An 18,772-nucleotide genomic window follows, 5' to 3' on the forward strand; every position below is an offset into this window, starting at 1 on the left:
AGGCCTTGTTGATCCCTGTACCTGTGTCTTTTTAGGGTTACTCACTGATAAGATTGCTGTCGATTCCTCATCCATGGATCCTCATCAAGGAGGCTTTGAACATAAACCCTCTACACGAAGTAAGCTTGCTGCGTATCTTTTGTTGAACCTTCGGCTCCTGAGCTCTCAGTAGTCTCAATATTGATCATTTGGTGCACCAGATAGCCCACAAGACACAGCGGTGCCTTAATTGAACTCACATCACAAGTTGAATGTGCAAGAAAAAAAAAGAAATTTCCCCTAAAGAAACATTCATGGCCAACAGCCATGAATCTTCCCTCTCATATGAAAAACAATGGTCTGGAGAATGTTTCCTCCCTTTATGTTACAATAAATCTTCACTTACATCTTCTATTTCTACTTCTTAATGTATTAAAAAATGTCTTCATTTTTTTACAGCTTGCCGAACAACTTTTAAAGAAAGGAACTTGCAATTATGATGATGTCGCAATCATAGAAACACCACCTGTTCCCAACAAGAAACTTATTGAGTCAGTGGAATTTGAAGCATATGTTGAACACAGAGACAATCATCAGAATTAACAACAGTAACCATCTCTCAAAAATCATCAACGAATAGTAAGGTCTTTTCATCTAAAAAATCTGAACGGTAACTAATTCTGAGGATTTTGAATTTTGCCTTTTCTTCTTTCCTGTCGTCAGTGATGCTTCAATCAAGAGAACCTGCTTTTAAGTACATAAATTGTAGACAACTTGGGTCATTCCATGTCAATTCAACAAAAAAAATGGGAAAATGGCACCCACCGACTCGGATTTTTAATATTTTTTTACTTAATCTAAGGATCAATCTTAGGGAAAGTACACATTTTTAGCTCCATATGTCAAATACTTTTTGAGAAAAAAATTATTGAAGTTTTAACGCCTTTCGTAAAAATGCACTCTCCAGATTCAAAACAGCAGTACTTTGCCTTCGAAAAAGCCTCATAACTTTTTTAATTTTAAAAGATTTTAAGATGGAATTGGGCACACTGGTGCATGATAGTATGTATTTGAAGGGAACAGCAAGGGAATAGCCGTTTTTTTGCCCTGATTTTTGGCTCTGATGCCTTGATCCCTTAAAATGAGCCTAACTATGTGAGCTAACAACACATTCTCATTTTTCTTTTTTTTTTGGTAAAAATCATCGTTAGGGTGTGCTCTAACAGTATCTGAAATTAAAGATCCTGGGTATTTCACCTTTTCTCTGTCAAATCGCCCTTCATAGCAAAAAATGCATGAAAAAGCTAAAAAAAGCAAGTTTTTGCGGCTGTTTCCCACCAAATCCTGTAGAAGCTTAGCATCTCATCCATAATTCACCTAAATTCTTTCTGTTTCCCTTAATTTTGCTCTAGGAATCCTTGGCTTTTCTTATCATCCGAACTTAATCACTCATCGTAGCAAACACGGCACGAAAAAGTAGAAAAAACCCTGTTTTTGTGGTACATCTCCACTAACCTTTTATTGTGTGCGTACCGCCAACATTTTTCTCAACAGGTCTTGATTGGTGTGAAGTTTAACAGTGTCTACAGGTCTCAAGCCCTTCTCCAATGATTTGTTGTACACTCTGAGCGGAACTCAAACAGTTGGGATTGGCTTTAAGATGTAATCTATTAGAAAAACAATGGTCTGGAGAATGTTTCCTCCCTTTATGTTACAATAAATCTTCACCTACATCTTCTATTTCTACTTCTTAATGTATTAAAAAATGTCTTCATTTTTTTACAGCTTGCCGAACAACTTTGAAAGAAAGGAACTTGCAATTATGATGATGTCGCAATCATAGAAACACCACCTGTTCCCAACAAAAATCTTATTGAGTCAGTGGAATTTGAAGCATATGTTGAACACAGAGACAATCATCAGAATTAACAACAGTAACCATCTCTCAAAAAGCATCAACGAATAGTAAGGTGTTTTCATCTAAAAAATCTGAACGGTAACTAATTCTGAGGATTTTGAATTTTGCCTTTTCTTCTTTCCTGTCGTCAGTGATGCTTCAATCAAGAGAACCTGCTTTTAAGTACATAAATTGTAGACAACTTGGGTCATTCCATGTCAATTCAACAAAAAAAATGGGAAAATGGCACCCACCGACTCGGATTTTTAATATTTTTTTACTTAATCTAAGGATCAATCTTAGGGAAAGTACACATTTTTAGCTCCATATGTCAAATACTTTTTGAGAAAACAATTATTGAAGTTTTAGCGCCTTTCGTAAGAATGCACTCTCCATATTTCAAAAAAAGCAGTACTATGCCTTCGAAAAAGTCTCATAATTTTTTTAGTTTTAAAGACTTTAAGCTGGAATTTGGCCCACTGGTGCATGTTAGTATGTATTTGAAGGGGAAAATGTCCACTTGAACCTAACATACCCTGGAGCACAAAACAAGTTGAATATAGCCCTTTTTTGCCCTGATTTTTGGCTGTAGTACCTTTATCCCTTAAAATGAGCATAACTATGTGAGCTAACAACATATTTTAATTTATTTTTTTTTTTTTTTTTTTTTTTTTGGTAAAAATCATCGTTAGGATGGGTTCTAACAGTATCTGAAATGAAAATCCGGGGTATTTCACCTTTTCTGTCAAATCGCCCTTTACAGCAAAAAATGCATGAAAAAGCTAAAAAGAAAAAAAACAAGTTTTTGTGGCTGTTTCCCAGCAAATTCTTTAGAAGCTTCTACAGGTCTCAAGCCCTTCTCCAATGATTAGTGCAAGTTGTACACTCATAGCGGATCTCTAACAGTTGGGATTGGCTTTAAGATGTAATCTATTTGAAACTAATACAATGGCACTCTGTAAGGTTAAAATACCATTAAGACATGACTGTGGATTGTTATCAGGCACATATTTTGAAAGACTCTAAGCTACACTGAAGGGTCTTCAGAGACCATTGACAAACATTTTCTGAAATCTGCTGTATTAAAGATCAAATTTAACAGAAAGGGATCGAGTCTCATCAAAATGGAACGCAGAAAGTGAGATTGAAGTCCTAATTTCTCTGTAAGACGTTAAGTCACGGGTAAAGTTCAACGCGTACTTTCACATTCAGAGTCTTTTTTCTGAATTTTGAATTTTTGTTTGGAGATATTATGTGGCTAGCTGTGCTCAGGACCACTCCTAATTTATGTCTCCTAAAATGTGACTCGGTTCCTATCGGTTCAATTCAGGTGATCGTTGATATTTTTTTATCTTGTAGGGTTGAAAGTATACAGAAATTTTAGGAAATTTTGGAAATTTACTTATTGTGTAAGGCAGGCAGTGTAATGACCATGACCAGTTTAATTTTTGTCAGTTTCACTCAAAAGCAATTACAGTTTAGTTTCCCTAGTGTATCACTTTACTTGCATTATACTTTTTTCCTTGTTTTATTGAATTATGCAAATAAAGATAAATATATGTGATGAACTTGCATGAAAAAATGGCTCTTCAGTAAATTTCCAAAATTTCCTAAAATTTCTGTATACTTTCAACCCTACAAGATAAAAAAATATCAACGATCACCTGAATTGAACCGATAGGAACCGAGTCACATTTTAGGAAACATAAATTAGGAGTGGTCCTGAGCACAGCTAGCCACATAATATCTCCAAACAAAAATTCAAAATTCAGAAAAAAGACTCTGAATGTGAAAGTACGCGTTGAACTTTACCCGTGACTTAAGGTCTTACAGAGAAATTAGGACTTCAATCTCACTTTCTGCGTTCCATTTTGATGAGACTCGATCCCTTTCTGTTAAATTTGATGATTAATACAGGAAATTTCAGAAAATGTTTGTCAATGGTCTCCGAAGACCCTTCAGTATAGCTTAGTCTTTCAAAATATATGCCTGATAACAATCCACAGTCATGTGTTAATGATATTTTAGCCCTATAGAGTGCCATTGTATTAGTTTCTAATAGATTACATCTTAAAGCCAATCCCAACTGTTTGAGTTCCGCTCAGAGTGTACAACAAATCATTGGAGAAGGGCTTGAGACCTGTAGACACTGTTAAACTTCACACCAATCAAGACCTGTTGAGAAAAATGTTGGCGGTACGCACACAATAAAAGGTTAGTGGAGATGTACCACAAAAACAGGGTTTTTTCTACTTTTTCGTGCCGTGTTTGCTACGATGAGTGATTAAGTTCGGATGATAAGAAAAGCCAAGGATTCCTAGAGCAAAATTAAGGGAAACAGAAAGAATTTAGGTGAATTATGGATGAGATGCTAAGCTTCTACAGGATTTGGTGGGAAACAGCCGCAAAAACTTGCTTTTTTTAGCTTTTTCATGCATTTTTTGCTATGAAGGGCGATTTGACAGAGAAAAGGTGAAATACCCAGGATCTTTAATTTCAGATACTGTTAGAGCACACCCTAACGATGATTTTTACCAAAAAAAAAAGAAAAATGAGAATGTGTTGTTAGCTCACATAGTTAGGCTCATTTTAAGGGATCAAGGCATCAGAGCCAAAAATCAGGGCAAAAAAACGGCTATTCCCTTGCTGTTCCCTTCAAATACATACTATCATGCACCAGTGTGCCCAATTCCATCTTAAAATCTTTTAAAATTAAAAAAGTTATGAGGCTTTTTCGAAGGCAAAGTACTGCTGTTTTGAATCTGGAGAGTGCATTTTTACGAAAGGCGTTAAAACTTCAACAATCGTTTTCTCAATAAGTATTCAACATATGGAGCTAAAAATTTGTACTTTCTCTTAGATTGATCTATAGATTAAGTAAAAAAAATATTAAAAAAATCCGAGTCGGTGGGTGCCCTGGCCCGGTTGAATTGACATGGAATGACCCACTTGTCTTTGAACAACGCGGATTTACTGATGAATATCTACAGTTTCAACTAATCAGGAAAAGCAGGAGGCACTTGCTTATGATCAGAGAGGACCCTGTACTGTAGCATCGCCTCCAAGAGATTGAACTCCCTGCTCATTTATGTTATATTTCCTCTTCATCTCCGAGGTGTTCGACTCAATGCCCACTTAAGAAAATAGAATTTTCAAGTTGAGCATAGAGTTGGAAAACATGGGAAATTTTATATCTTGAAATTAAACATAACATCTGTGGTATCGAACTCATGCTTACATGCTTCTCCGGCAATATTTTGTAGAAGGAGTTTACAATGTCCCTCAAAAGTGCAATATTGAGCTAAAATTTAGATTTTTAAGCGGGAAAAGTGATTTGAAAGGTGTGTTGCCATATTTAGGAACACAAATTGGCTGTTGCATTAAGTACAATGTTTATCTCATCGGATAGAACCAGGAGTTTGAAAAATATCATGAAATTTTTTGCTGAAATCTACTTGAGGAAACTGTTTTTGGTAAGTTGTATGTATTTATAAGAAAAACTGTATATCTGAGGAAAACCAGGGATTTGGAGGCATGTTGCACTAATTCCTCAGCCCTCTAAATACTTAATTTAACTTACAAGGGGAACTTTCCAAGCTGCCGCCTCCGATCGGGCTGAAAAAATTCGTACGAACTCTTTGGATGACTTTATTGGACCCGTATTTTTTTGTTTTTTCCAATGCCCCCTGGAAACACCCCAAAAAAATTCCGAAAAGTCTTGCTTTGAGCGCTCGAGTGTATATACGCAGTTTAGCCATCCTCATCTCAAATCAGGCGGCGGCTCTGCAGTAGCGCGCTCGCCTCGAGTGCCAGCTGTCCGGGCTCAATTCCCGGATTCTGCCACTAATTTTTATGACCGAATTTTATATTCTCACACATTTTCACATCGAATCCCATTTAATACATTGGAACTTAAAACATCTATCAATTTACAACCATCACCAAACACAAATTAATTAACGATCAATGACTTCCTCAATTAGAAGTATAGATGCTTCTTTTATTTTTATTTATTTATTTGGGGGGGGGGGGGGGTCACGCCCACGATTATTTCGCCAATCATTTTTCTTTCACACTATAGCCAACGACCCGCCCCGCCCCCTCACACCAACAAATTTTTCATTATTATTTTTTGGATAATGACGGGAAAAATCATGATGCATACGGGTGATCAGGAGAAAATTGTTAGTGTGAGGGGGCGGGGCGGGTCGTTGCCTATAATGTGAAAGAACAGTGATTGGCGAGATAATCGTGCGCCTGACCCCCCCCCCCCCAAATAAATAAATATAAAAGTAAAAAAAGCATCTATACTTCTAATTGAAGAAGTCATTGATCGTTGATTAATTTGTGTTTGGTGATGGTTGTAAATTAATAGATCTTTTAAGTTCCAATGTATCAAATGGGATTCGATGTGAAAATGTGTGAGAATATAAAATTCGGTCATAAAAATTAGTGGCAGAATCCGGGAATTGAGCCCGGACAGCTGGCACTCGAGGCGAGCGCGCTACTGCAGAGCCGCCGCCTGATTTGAGATGAGGATGGCTAAACTGCGTATATACACTCGAGCGCTCAAAGCAAGACTTTTCGGAATTTTTTTGGGGTGTTTCCAGGGGGCATTGGAAAAAACAAAAAAATACGGGTCCAATAAAGTCATCCAAAGAGTTCGTACGAATTTTTTCATCCCGGTCGGAGGCGGCAGCTTGGGAAGTTCCCCTTGTTAATTAAACTTAAAGAAAGTCCCCAAAGTTTCAGAAACTTCTAGGGCTGCTCTATTTCCATGTAAAAGCTCAATAATTGCCAAATTTCATCTTTTCTATCATCTTTCATTTCCTAATTTCAGTTATGGCTTAAGCTGTGTTGGTTATGTTAAGAACAAGATTTGGCAGTGCGGCCATGTTCATGCCAGAGGTGGAAAAGGGAAGTTAAAAACCATTTAAATGCAATGATGGAATTCGGTGAAAATTGTTGTGCTTTAATTTTTAAGATGTTGCACATTTTTGCTATTCCTGTAATTGTGAAATCACCCAAGTATATTTTTATGAAATTCACGTTTCTGTACCATAAAAAATTACGATTACAAAACACGTTATTCCAACAAGAGAAAAACTTACAAGTCATTGCATTCCATGATCCCTAAAAAAATGGAAGACTATGTGATGAGCAAGGGAACTTAGTACATGTGAGCATGAAGTTCAATCTCTCAGAGGCGTTGCTACATAATCGATATCTATGATCAAAGTGAGAAACTACGTATCTCCAATTGGGAAGTTGCAGACTTCTCATCATACTTTATTTTTTCTTTGTACATCTAGTCAACATAAATTCTTGAAAACCCCTTTCTTGCCAATATCATAATCTGAAAAATTTCAAGCTATGAAGTTGGCTCGTTTCTCTTCAAACATATGTGAAATAGAAAGCAGACATATTGAAACACCGTAATGGAGATAGTGGTTTCACGCTTTGGCTATCGACATGCTGAAAATTGTAACTAGGTAATGAGAACTACAGCAGAAGTTAAAATTTTTTTCTACAAGGAATATCCCAACCAAAAATGGCCAAACGTCTAGTAATTTTTAAGTCTGGAATTGTTGGAACTTGAAAGCTGTAAAACTAAATAAGAGCTCCTTTTTGAACTACAGAAAATTCATCCAAAGCCCAGACAATGAGTGATGTGGCCCAATTGAATTGGCCTGGAATGACCCTGATTTCAATATTTTTATGGCCATTTTTTTCAGGGCAGAGAAAGATAGAAAGATTGTATGTACCTCTTGTCATTCGTCAAGCATTATGTAAATGAATCCATTACAAAATCTATCCATTTCAAATAGAAGTCTTGCCCATTTAGAGATTCATAATTTCTTTAAAGAAAAAAAACTAAAATAAAATTTTCATTACAGATGAAGCCGGAGAAGAAAGCAAGGCTGTCCAACCTTATGAACAAATTTTCAGAAATTATAAACGATTCGGATGATTCTGTCTCCTTCTCAGACGATGATGGCAGTTCCTTATTGGAGACATGTCCTGCAAAGAAGGAGGTCAGCAAAAAAACGAAAATGCTATTTCAGAAGTATGTCAAGACTCCCGATCAACCACGTGGAAAAAGAAAAATCAAAAGTAAGTCGACGAAGACAGAGCAGTCGGCAACAGTGTATACTGTCGTTCTGCTTGAAGACATCAACCGACAAACACCTCTGAGTGGGAAGGAGTATAGTGAACATGCTGAAAAACTGTTGATAAAAGAACCTATTACAATATGCAAAACCCTAACAGCTGAGGCTCTGCGCACCAAGCTGCAACAACTATTCATCAACCATCTTCAGTCGGTCGAATTTGATATTTTGAAGAAAATTGGAGATAAGCTGCTGCCACCCACTTTACCAACAGGAGAAAAATTAGATGGAACGAATTTTGCTTTCATCTTCCACCGAAAGACTGTCTTCCTACGACCACATACTCCTCTCTGCCTCCCTGCAGACACTTTTTCTGGCCCATCAACTTCAACCCTCATCACCAGCAGTAGTAACACTCCCTCCACAGCAGGTGAGGTTTCAAAAAAGGAAGAAATTTCATCAGCACCAGTCTTCACAATAGTTTTGCTAGAAGACAGTTCCCGGGACTCTCCGCTCAGCGCTAAAGAGTATAGCAACCATGGGATACTGCAATTGATCAAAGAGCCAGTGCCGCTTTCCAGGGACTTGTCTGAAGAACAGTTATATAATAAGCTGAGAAATCTGTTTGAATCACAGCTGAAAACAACAAATTTTACGATATGCAAGAAAATTGGTGCTAAGATCTTGCCTCCATCCTTACCAGCTGGAATGAAACTAAACGGGGACAGCTTCTCACGCCTTTTTTATAAAAAGACAGTGTATTTAAGACCCCATAAGTCACTTGCCCAGATAGAGTCCAATGGTGACGATGATTGTGAAATTGTAGAAAGTAACAACGACAATATTGCAGAAGAGGATGATTGTGTAGTAATAGAGGATGACAACAATGTTGTGCAACAGGAGAATGAATCTCAAATTAACAGAAACGATGATGATGATGATGATAATGAAGAATATTTGCAGAACATTCTCCTCGAGAGTGGTGACACATTTGCAGTACAATCAATCGATCGTGGACTTTCTGACTGCATCAACGTTAACCAATACCCCGCTGCCCAACAATATAACACAGAAACAGTCATTGAAAATGGAGAAGAAAAATTTAGAAATGCCGTCAATACTCTGAGAACGTCGATCAATGTAGGTCAAAACAAAGCCATTAAGATAATGAGAGGCCGGGTTAAAAGGTCATTGTTTGAGGCGATCAAAAAATTAGAGTTCTCCCCGTCTAATGGAATCTTTTTCAAAATTCTAGACAAATTTGGAGTGGACGAAGAAGCCATTGACTCAGGGGGGGTAAGCAGAGAAGTATTTACCCTTGCCTTTGATGAGATACGCACATCACCCATGTTTGAAGGACCAGAGTTCGAAAGGAACTTGGCGCTTGATAACAACAGCAAGCGGGAAAGAGACTACTATTATTTGGGAGTCGTAATCGCAATGGCAATAGCTCACAACTTGCCATTGCCTAGATTTTTTTCTTCAGAATTATACTCTTTCATACTCTCTGGCAAATATGAAAGGGAACTTAAGATAGAATCTGTCATGGACTTAAACCTGAAGAATCAAATCGTGAAAGTGGACGATTGCAAGGATTTGGCTACCCTTCAAGATCTCGTGTATGAATTCAACCTTCCTGGGGTTTCCTCAGTCAAATCTTTTAATGAAAAGAGAATGGTGGTCAGAGGTAATATACATTGCATTATACTAGTAATTCCTGAAAGTCAAAGGGTTGTTTTTTAATTGGAACAGGAAGTAATTTTTTCTTGTAGTTGAAAAAAAAAATTCCTTTGGTTAATGATCTACCCATGAATAGGTTGGGGGAGGGGGATATGAACCCAAGTATAGTACCCACAGAATTAATCCAAGTTTCCCGCTACTGTTTAATAATGTGTAGCTGTAGTGTATGCCCTTTAAACAATGAATGCAAGCAAATATTAAGTTGATGAAGTAATCAATGAAAGATATTTTCTTAAAAAATTATTTGTAGAATAATGGTAGATCGTCCGAGGGTAATGAACTAGCCTTACAAGGCGAATCGTCATAGCTTGCTCTAAAGAACTTGTTTTGGTCTCTATTTTTTTTTTTTCAACCTGCAAATCTCTTGAAATAAAGTGGAATCCATGCTGATCATTCTTCCCCATCACAATTTTAGGTATTATGTATGAAAATATTTTTACTTTGACATACTGGCTAAACTTTTGATCAGTTCTAAATATTAATTAGAAATGGGCTTTAATTGCTCATTACCTGGCCGGTAAAGGGGTCGGCTGTACTGTTACTACATCATTGTGAGGAAATATTTTTTGGAACATTGCCTTAGAAATAGTGGGGCAACATCAGACTAGTGTAACCAAGCAGTATTAATGAGAATTATAGCTGGCAGTCTGGTAATGAACATTGCTAAAATTCATTGCAGCAATGTGTCAAAATAATGTTGCCTGAGAACATTGCAACAAGGTGGCATTAAAAAATGTTAGCGCAAAGTTTTATTAACCTTGAACGGCAACATTAATTCCAAATCGGGAATGTTACAGCAACGTCTTTTTTCCCGGGGGGAGGGGGAGGTATGAATATGTCTTTCAATCAGTCTTAAGGTACTGAAAATAGAAACATTGTTGCTAATGATCTTTCTTCCCTTGGTTTTGCAGATGCTTTAAATTCAATATTGAATGTTCCTATGGAAGGAGTTTTTTCTCAATTTTTGGATGGTCTTGCCTCTTTGGGAGTTCTGGATCTCATAAGAAAGGAGCCAGTAGTATTTAGAAGTGCTTTTTTACGTTCGAAAGTACCATTAACAGCATCTGTTTTCACCACTCAGTTCAAAATCAACTGGTCTCAGGATGTTTTCAAGAAAGAGGCAGAGGAAGAGATCTTCATTAAATTTATCAACTTTTTGGACGATGTTGAAGGTTTGTAAATATGTTTTTGTTTTAATCAACACATTTTTGTAAAAGATTTGGCAATAACCTAGAAACAGAATACAGGGTGTTCCTAAAGTCGCACCCCCCCCCCCCCCCCCTCTAAATTTTGAAATGTTCAAGTTAAATAAACAAAACTTTGGGAATGTTTCTGTATCAAAGTTAGGGAAACTTGGCTCATCTTGCAGGAAAATCGTTTGACTTCTAAACTGACTTATTTGGGGGGTCCGAACCACCCGTAAAATTAATTTGAAGTGATTCCTGTGATTCACTCAAAAGTGCCTAAATTTGGTAAATTTTACCATTCTAATTTTTTTGTCTACGATAATTTGAACTGGAGTAATGATTTCTTGAAAATAGGTCAAAGGGTCTGTTGGAGGCAAGAGATACAGGGAACTGAATACACTTTCTAAGAGTAAAACCGCTCAAAAATCGCAGTGGGCACATCATGTAAGTCTGAAATCAACTCCTTAGCAAGCAATCTGCGTAGTTTGTAAAATGCTTTTTCAACCTTACCAAGTATGTGGGCAGTTTTTCCTGGTGGCCGGCAGTCAGGTTTTCTCGGAGAGAAACCTAACCTATGTAGACAAACGATCTGACGAACTGTTATAAACTCTCCTTGCGCAAGATTTCCATTGATTCAAAGTAGGGCTGTGCGACCCTGGTTTTTTGGGTCCGAGCCGAGTTCAAGTATTATTTCAGTATTTCGAGCTGAGTTCGAGCTTTGAAAGTAACCCTCAAGCTGAGTCAAGTTCGAGTAATTTTGAGTTTTAACATGTGATCTTACTATCAAAAAATGATGGCAAAACTAAAAATAGTATTAGTATGCTTGAAGTATTTGGGATTTGAGCTCTTTCGGCGTTTTCAGCTCAAAAAAGTTCGAAATACGTGAAAAAACTCGTGAAATTGGCACTCGAGAGTACTCGCTCCAACTTGACCTAACTTTCGAGCGGAGTGGAGTACTCGATACTCGGCTTGACTCTACTCGAAATTTGAGTGCTCGCTCAAGCCCTAATTCAAAGCTTTTGTTTTTACAAATTAAGGAAAGAAAGAGGAAACAAATGTCAAAAAACGATTGAAATCATACAAGAGAAAAAGTTAGTGAAATTATTTGTTCACTGAGGCTAATTGTTTTTACTCCTCTTTCTTTGCAAACCTGGTCACCTTACCTGAGAAAAACAGCCTGCAGACGCTGAAAACTTAAAAAGCGTTTTACTAACTATACAAATTGTGTGCTAAGGAATGGATTTTAGCCTTTTTTGACGTGCCCAACGTTATTTTTGTGCAGATTTTCACGTAAAGAGTAAATTTATGTGACTGTATTTCTTGTATAAAACAGACTCATTTAACCTTTGATCTTCGATACGGGAGCGGGACTTTTGGAACATACGCTATAATAATAAAAAGTAACGGAAATTGGAAACTTGAAAATGTTAGATTATTTGAAGGAAAGAACATAGCTAAAAAGGAAGGTGTAACTTGCAGGACAGGCAAAAATATTACAAGGAAAGCTACAGAGGCAAAATAAGCACAGGTTTACCACAATGGAGTAAAATAGGGATAATCAGGAAAAACTGGGAAAGTCGGGGAATAAAAAAAATATCTTTATGTCAAAGAAAAATTGGTGAAGAGCTGATAAGTGTCTTTGTTATTTTGGATGATGGTGCTCTATGGACCAACACCTTTGAACAAACCACTTACTTTTCCTAATCAACAATAAAGGCTAGAATTTTTCCTAAAATTGGTTCTGAGACAGGGACTTCCTTTTTTTCTAAGGCAACAACCCTAAGAGTAGTGCTATGAAAATAGTATCAAATAGCTTGTCTATGTTGCTTGGTGGTCGGGGCATGAGCTCCATACTGCAGCTTGCTAACGCATCAAAGCAAATCTTACTAACGGGGATCAATACAAACAGAGGCTTTTTTAAATTTTTCAACTCTGAATTAAATTTTTTTGAAATTATATTAATTTTGTTGGCACAGGCTAAAATGTCGATTTTTCTTTCATACTTTTTGCTGTTTTACAAGAAATCATGGAATTGAAAGAATTCGGAAGCTCTTTCTAAGGTTCAAGAATGTTTCCACTATCCTTGCTAATAGTATATTTTATTTTAAATTGAAGTATATTTTATGAATGTCTTAAGTAAATTATGTACCAAATACTAATTAAAAGTTTGGTATTTTGATATAACCTATATCGAAGAAAATTGGATGAGAGATGATAAGCCTTCTATAGAACAAACGTTTGTTAGATGAATGATTCTTTTGTTCTAACTATCAGCAGATTGAAAACCTGAAATGGATGGTAAAGAATCAGGCAAGCGAAAAGCATTGAGGACTAAAGAGTTTTTCTACGAAAGACTTTAAAACAGTTCAATTTTTATAAAGGGTCTTGAATCTTCACCTTCCTCGCACTAACATCATCACAAAACGGCATTAATAAAGAATTATGCTTGTGGAACTCAATATAAGCCCTTTTTTTATATTATTTGCAGGTGGATTCTCTGAGATAGTGATGGAAGATATACTCCAGTTTGTTACAGGGTCCAAGCACCTACCACCAGGTGGATTTGAACCAAGGCCGGTTTTAACTTTCTACCACAACGAAACTGGATGGAGACCAATGCCATGCGCAAATGTTTGTGGCTACATACTCAAGTTGCCCGTATACAGCTATACAGCTGAAGAGTTTAGACAGGTCTTTGAAGAGGCTGTCAAAACAGAATGTTTTGGTCGAGCTTAGATTCATTCTGAATGCGAATTTAACATTGAAATGACTCATTGCATCAAAACAAGTCTTACAACAAGCTTTTAGTTATTCCATTTTGGTGGAACTCACATTTGAGAAAGTCCTTTTCCCCCCTCCATTGATTTTTTTTTTTTTTTTTTTTTTTTTTTGCATGTGTGAACATTGTGTTTTGACAGCATCTTCAAACACTGTCCGAAATTTGAAGAGTCGTGAATGACGGAAAAATAGGGACTCTGGAAACTTAAATCATCTTTTTTACTTTAGTGCAGGTGGAGCAATGAAACGCACTGAAACAAAAATTGCCGACTGAAACATTCCGGAACCTCTCTTTTTCTGTTCTTCACACATTGGACGAATTTTTACTAAAGAATCTTCGCAGGAGTCGAAGAATGTCTGTTTTTCTAAAATAATTTGCTTGGAAACAGTATAAAACTGAGTTTTATTTAATAAAACTTGAAATGGCTGTTTCATTTTGTGCTGATGATTGGTGCATTTTAGTGTTAAATTTAGGATTAGCACGATGGAAAATTGATCCATAAAGTAGCATTCCCCATTATGTTATGGAGACCTATCCAACAGATTATAATTTTTTGAGTACATGGACTAAACTGTCAAAATTTCAAGGCCAAGTAGGCCTTTATGGTTTTTTGTGTTGATGTTTTTGTGGAAGGAGGTACAGAAATGAGTGAAAGTATGTACCCATTTTCTGCAATACTTTTTAATAGTACCTTAATCAAGTTGTTCAAATACCTACCTATTCGGTTATGATGTACTCTTCCCTTATTGATATTTTTAGAACAGGTGCGGTACTTTTATTAGGAAATGTAAGTAATAGAGTAATAATTTGATGATCTTGTGAAGCTACGGGCACATAGTAGCTAAACTTTTTTGTTTTTCTTCAGAATTGAAGGACTATTTTTCCACTTTAACTCTCTTGATGTGTGTATTGTCTCAAAGTGAGAAAAGAAAAGTGAATGTACAATTTTTTTTTCTTTACCAGAAATTATATCTCAATTATTCTAAGGCATGACGACGGGTAGTAGCTGTTGACTAAATAGTGAAATGTATTATGATGTCTTATTTTTTTATATATATGTTTGAAAAACTTGATGAATCCGCTGTAGAGCAGCTGTTCCTTTCGACTGTTTTCGCAAGAGACTTTCAGTAGGTTTATTTATAGTAAAGCATTCTTAAATGACTGTAAGTCCTAACAAGTTCTTAATCGGTCGGTGAAGTATATGAGATATTTGATACGGGTAGTTACAATGTTTCCTTCCATAAAATTTTTATTATAGGTATAATCGTTCTCTCTAAAGATGTGGTACGTTCATGTTTCTTTTCCATGTTAGTTTTCGAGTTCAGCTCTCATATATTTTTACCCAATTCTTTTTGAACTTTTTAAATTTGTAGTTGGAAAGTAAAAATGGTTGCTGGATATTTTATGACTGAAGAATAGTAGACGTATGAAATCAATTAACTATTTGAGTTACGTGATTTCTTCTCCTGACATCTGAACCATTCGTACTAACTTTTTTTTTAATAAGCTGACATTCTTGGTTGTAAGTGCCATTATGTATTTATATATTTTCCTATGTTTGATTTATTTTAATTTTTCCTCTTGGTTTTTTTGCAAAGCAAATTCCACCGAATATACATTGTCAAATGAGTTGTTAACTCGGTTTTTTATTCAAATTTTTTTGTAAAGGAACCGTCAAAATTTTTCAGCACTGTTGATAGACTTTCAGTCCAAACATGTACTTAGTTGCTGGGGAAACTTGATCATTTAACTGCAAAATGCTAGACTGACGTAATTTATGTATAATGTTATCTGATTTTTTATGTTTCACAGTATTATTTCATTCTTTGATGGGCAGAAGAAACCCTCGAAACGCCTTAACTTTACAATTTGTGAGTTAAGATAATCCGGTTTGGACTGTCATTCCAATCATGGAGGGGGAAAACTTTTTGGGGCATCACGATGCCCGGGGGCCAAGAAGGGGGCACCTTCCCCGGTCCCTTGAGGGGTCGGGATCCCACAAAAGGTTTTCACCCTCGATGATTAGAACAACAGTCAAAGCCAGATGATTTTTTCTTTGACAATTCCGGTATGGTCTAGTTGTACCCTGAAGACTTATTACTCCTCATCCGCCATTCTAATGTATTATTTTTAGTCAATGTGTTAAGTGAGGTAGTTACGTGGGTTGTCAAATCAATTTTATGAGACATAATGTTGATGTTTCCTTATCAGAGAAATACTGAGAACTTGTACAAAGACAAGTGGTATGTAGTTGTCAAGCAACTGCACATAAAATTTAGTGGAAAATGGCATCGGCCACCACCCTACATACAGCTGAGTGGTGTCATCTGTATTTCAGTGATGGATGAATTAATTTTCCGCAAACTTATATCTTAAGTTGTTTATTATCTACGGTGCACATGAATTTGTATTTTTTGTCTCTTTATTTTCCTCATAAGCCAAATCAAAAGTCATTCTCCAGAAAAAAAAAAAGAAAAAAAAAATTTGTGACTCGCGTAATTGACCTATGTTTTATAAGCCTAAGTCCTAAAGTGGAAGACTATGATACAACAGCCCCATATAAATTTTACCATTGATATTATTTTCCAAAATTATGATGTTGTAAGATTCTCATTTTGTTAAAGTATTTACTTTTTGTTTTAGTTTCTATTGTGTTTTCATCTCCAATTTAATGTATTGTTTTGTGTCCAAGTCAAAAAGTTCAGTTAGTCGATGAACAAGTCTACTAACTGATGATTGGGGGGGGGGGGGGGGGTTTCCATGGATTAATTTTTTTTTGTATTTTACTGCGGTTTTCAGTTCCCTAAGTAAACTTTCATTCACATTCTTGTTCAATGTTCTCTAGTTTTAGTGATTATCTCTTATTTCTTTTTTTGTTTCTTTAAAGCCCATTTCCTTATTTTATTAATGTTTCCCAAAATGTTAGGATGGTTTCCAAATTCTATTTCATGCTTATTAAATTTGATTTTCTCAAAGACTTAAATTGTTGTTACTCTATACATTGTCCCAAATTTTTTTGGGAAGATCTCATTGCTTCAGCTAGGAGAGGTCAGACAGCTTTTTTGGGTTTATTTATTCTTCAAATCACCAGAGGCAAACAAGCATTATTCAAATAACAGGGTGTCTACAGGTCCTCTAATCATATAAAGTCATAAAATATTGTCATATTCATTTCGGCCTTATAATGGGCCACTAGGCAAGGTCTGAAGTAGGAAAGGAAATCGTGTGTTTTCTCTTCAAAATTTTACGCAGAAAACAACTCACAAAACAGGAACTTTGACAATCAACTCGTAAATGAGATTTTAACAAGTAATGTAAACACAGAACAATTGGAAGTTCATGTTTACGAATGACATCATTTGTTTTTTGCCATTTAACTAATGTTAATTGTAAACACTTATATCTTGTTAAGGAATTGATTTACACGCCTTTTGTCTTGTGATTCATTTCTCATGAAATGAAATTTTGGCCCAATTCGTACCATGTCTAGAGGTCCACTACATCAAAGTTGTATAGAATCGCTGCATTTTCCTATCATCACTTAATGTTTGGCTCATAATTGTCAGTTACATGGCAAATATGCGAGATTGTGATACGGTTGCAAATTTTTATTTTTCGGAATCATTACCTACTTCCATTCAGCATTGCTCTAATAATAAGATGTTTTCCTCGTAGGCATTCATGTAGGATGAAAGCTTTTTCATTAGCTTTGTAGTCGTACTTCTTCGCCAAAATTGGTCATTTATACACATACAAGTGGTATATTTTGGTTTCTGGATTTCTGTAGATACCCTGAAAAAGCCGTGAAGTGTATTAATTGATATGAACTTTTCGGTTTTTGCTGTTTTTAAATTTTGGCACCTGCAGAATATTCTTTTTTCTACTTTTCTATACGAAATGAAAAATATTAAGCTTTGGAAGTCATCAATGTAAGTAACGAGTGACTTAGAGGTTGCTGTACAACAAAATACAAATTTCTCAAAATTCAAGCGGGAAGTTATCAAGAATTGACGTGGTTGGCGCTGAAAGGCGATAAGAGGATTAGGAAGGCTATTCCTAAGATTAGGTAACCTCTACCTTGTTGACAGTGGCACAAGTGGACGTTATGCCTGAAAGTTTATTGAGGAAAATTCCCGAAAACGTGCAGCCCTAATTTATTAGGGGACAACTTGCACTTCAATGGCTGTCCTAATGGATGACGGGGAAGGAGCTCCAAGTTCTTAATTGAGGCGTTGGATGCAGAAAAGGAATTTCTCGGTTCTAATGTTTCAGAAACTCCACTTCTAATTTAAGTTTCAGAGAGTTATGTTTGTGATTTACGTTCTATTGGATGAATTTTCTGAAATTTTCCGTTTTCAGCATTGCAAAATCATAACGGATATTCAGTAAAATTTTTAACGGATTCCATATCAGGTATATTTGCTTTAGTCATAATGCATGAAATATTAGGGGAAATTTTGGGGCATCGCAACCAAGAAATGCCCCTGTTGCATCCAGCGCTTCTTTTACAGCCTTGATGGATCCAAGGGAAATTTTCCCTCCAGGAAGAAAGGTGATTTGCCCTAATAGGTATGTCAGGGAGACTCCTTAAGGATGAAAGAATCCATGATAAATGGTGCTTGATTGTTGAGAAGGGGTTTTTTGCTAAAAAATCACAGAGGTTGTCTGAAATAACGTTGATCAACATTCAAGAATAAATTACATTTTATTTTCTAAAGTAAGATATTGGTTAGATACATGTATGTACCTATGTTAAGCAGATACAGGGTGTTCCAAAAGTCCAGCAACCCCCCCCCCCCCCCCGCCCAACTTTTGAACGGTTCGAGATAGAAAAATGAATCTTTGGGAATGTTCCTATCTCAAAGGGGACCATCTTTAGGGGGGGGGGGGGCAATATTTTGGTTCTCCTCAGGGGGGGGGGGGCGCGGGGGCCCCCAACTTTTTTTTTCAAATGGCAACCCCTATGTTGTGATACCTCATTCGAAAGAACATTAAACACTAAGAATTTTGGCGCAAACTGTAGATCAATATCTTAATTTTTGACCGAGTTATGATAGGTCAAAGGTAAAATTTGACGTAT

General features: G+C 36.3%; 1 protein-coding gene across 1 annotated transcript; it reads left to right on the forward strand.

The window, feature by feature from the left end:
• Positions 1–30: 30 nt before the first annotated feature.
• LOC109040628 (uncharacterized) lies at positions 31–13,782 on the forward strand. Its single transcript, XM_072297550.1, has 6 exons — positions 31–119; positions 439–618; positions 1,765–1,975; positions 7,774–9,673; positions 10,638–10,898; positions 13,402–13,782. The coding sequence occupies exons 4-6, from the start codon at positions 7,774–7,776 to the stop codon at positions 13,647–13,649; spliced, it is 2,409 nt and encodes an 802-aa protein (XP_072153651.1). The 5' UTR covers positions 31–119; positions 439–618; positions 1,765–1,975; the 3' UTR covers positions 13,650–13,782.
• Positions 13,783–18,772: the final 4,990 nt, after the last annotated feature.

This window comes from Bemisia tabaci, chromosome 3 (assembly GCF_918797505.1).
Source record: "Bemisia tabaci chromosome 3, PGI_BMITA_v3".
Taxonomy (NCBI): domain Eukaryota; kingdom Metazoa; phylum Arthropoda; class Insecta; order Hemiptera; family Aleyrodidae; genus Bemisia; species Bemisia tabaci.

Excerpts from the sequence above, each read along its gene's own strand:
- LOC109040628 (XM_072297550.1), top strand. The coding sequence starts at position 7,774 with ATGAAGCCGGAGAAGAAAGCAAGGCTGTCCAACCTTATGAACAAATTT. Across the intron at positions 9,674-10,637 it reads AAAGAGAATGGTGGTCAGAG|ATGCTTTAAATTCAATATTG; the intron begins GTAATATACATT and ends TTGGTTTTGCAG. Across the intron at positions 10,899-13,401 it reads CTTTTTGGACGATGTTGAAG|GTGGATTCTCTGAGATAGTG; the intron begins GTTTGTAAATAT and ends TATTATTTGCAG.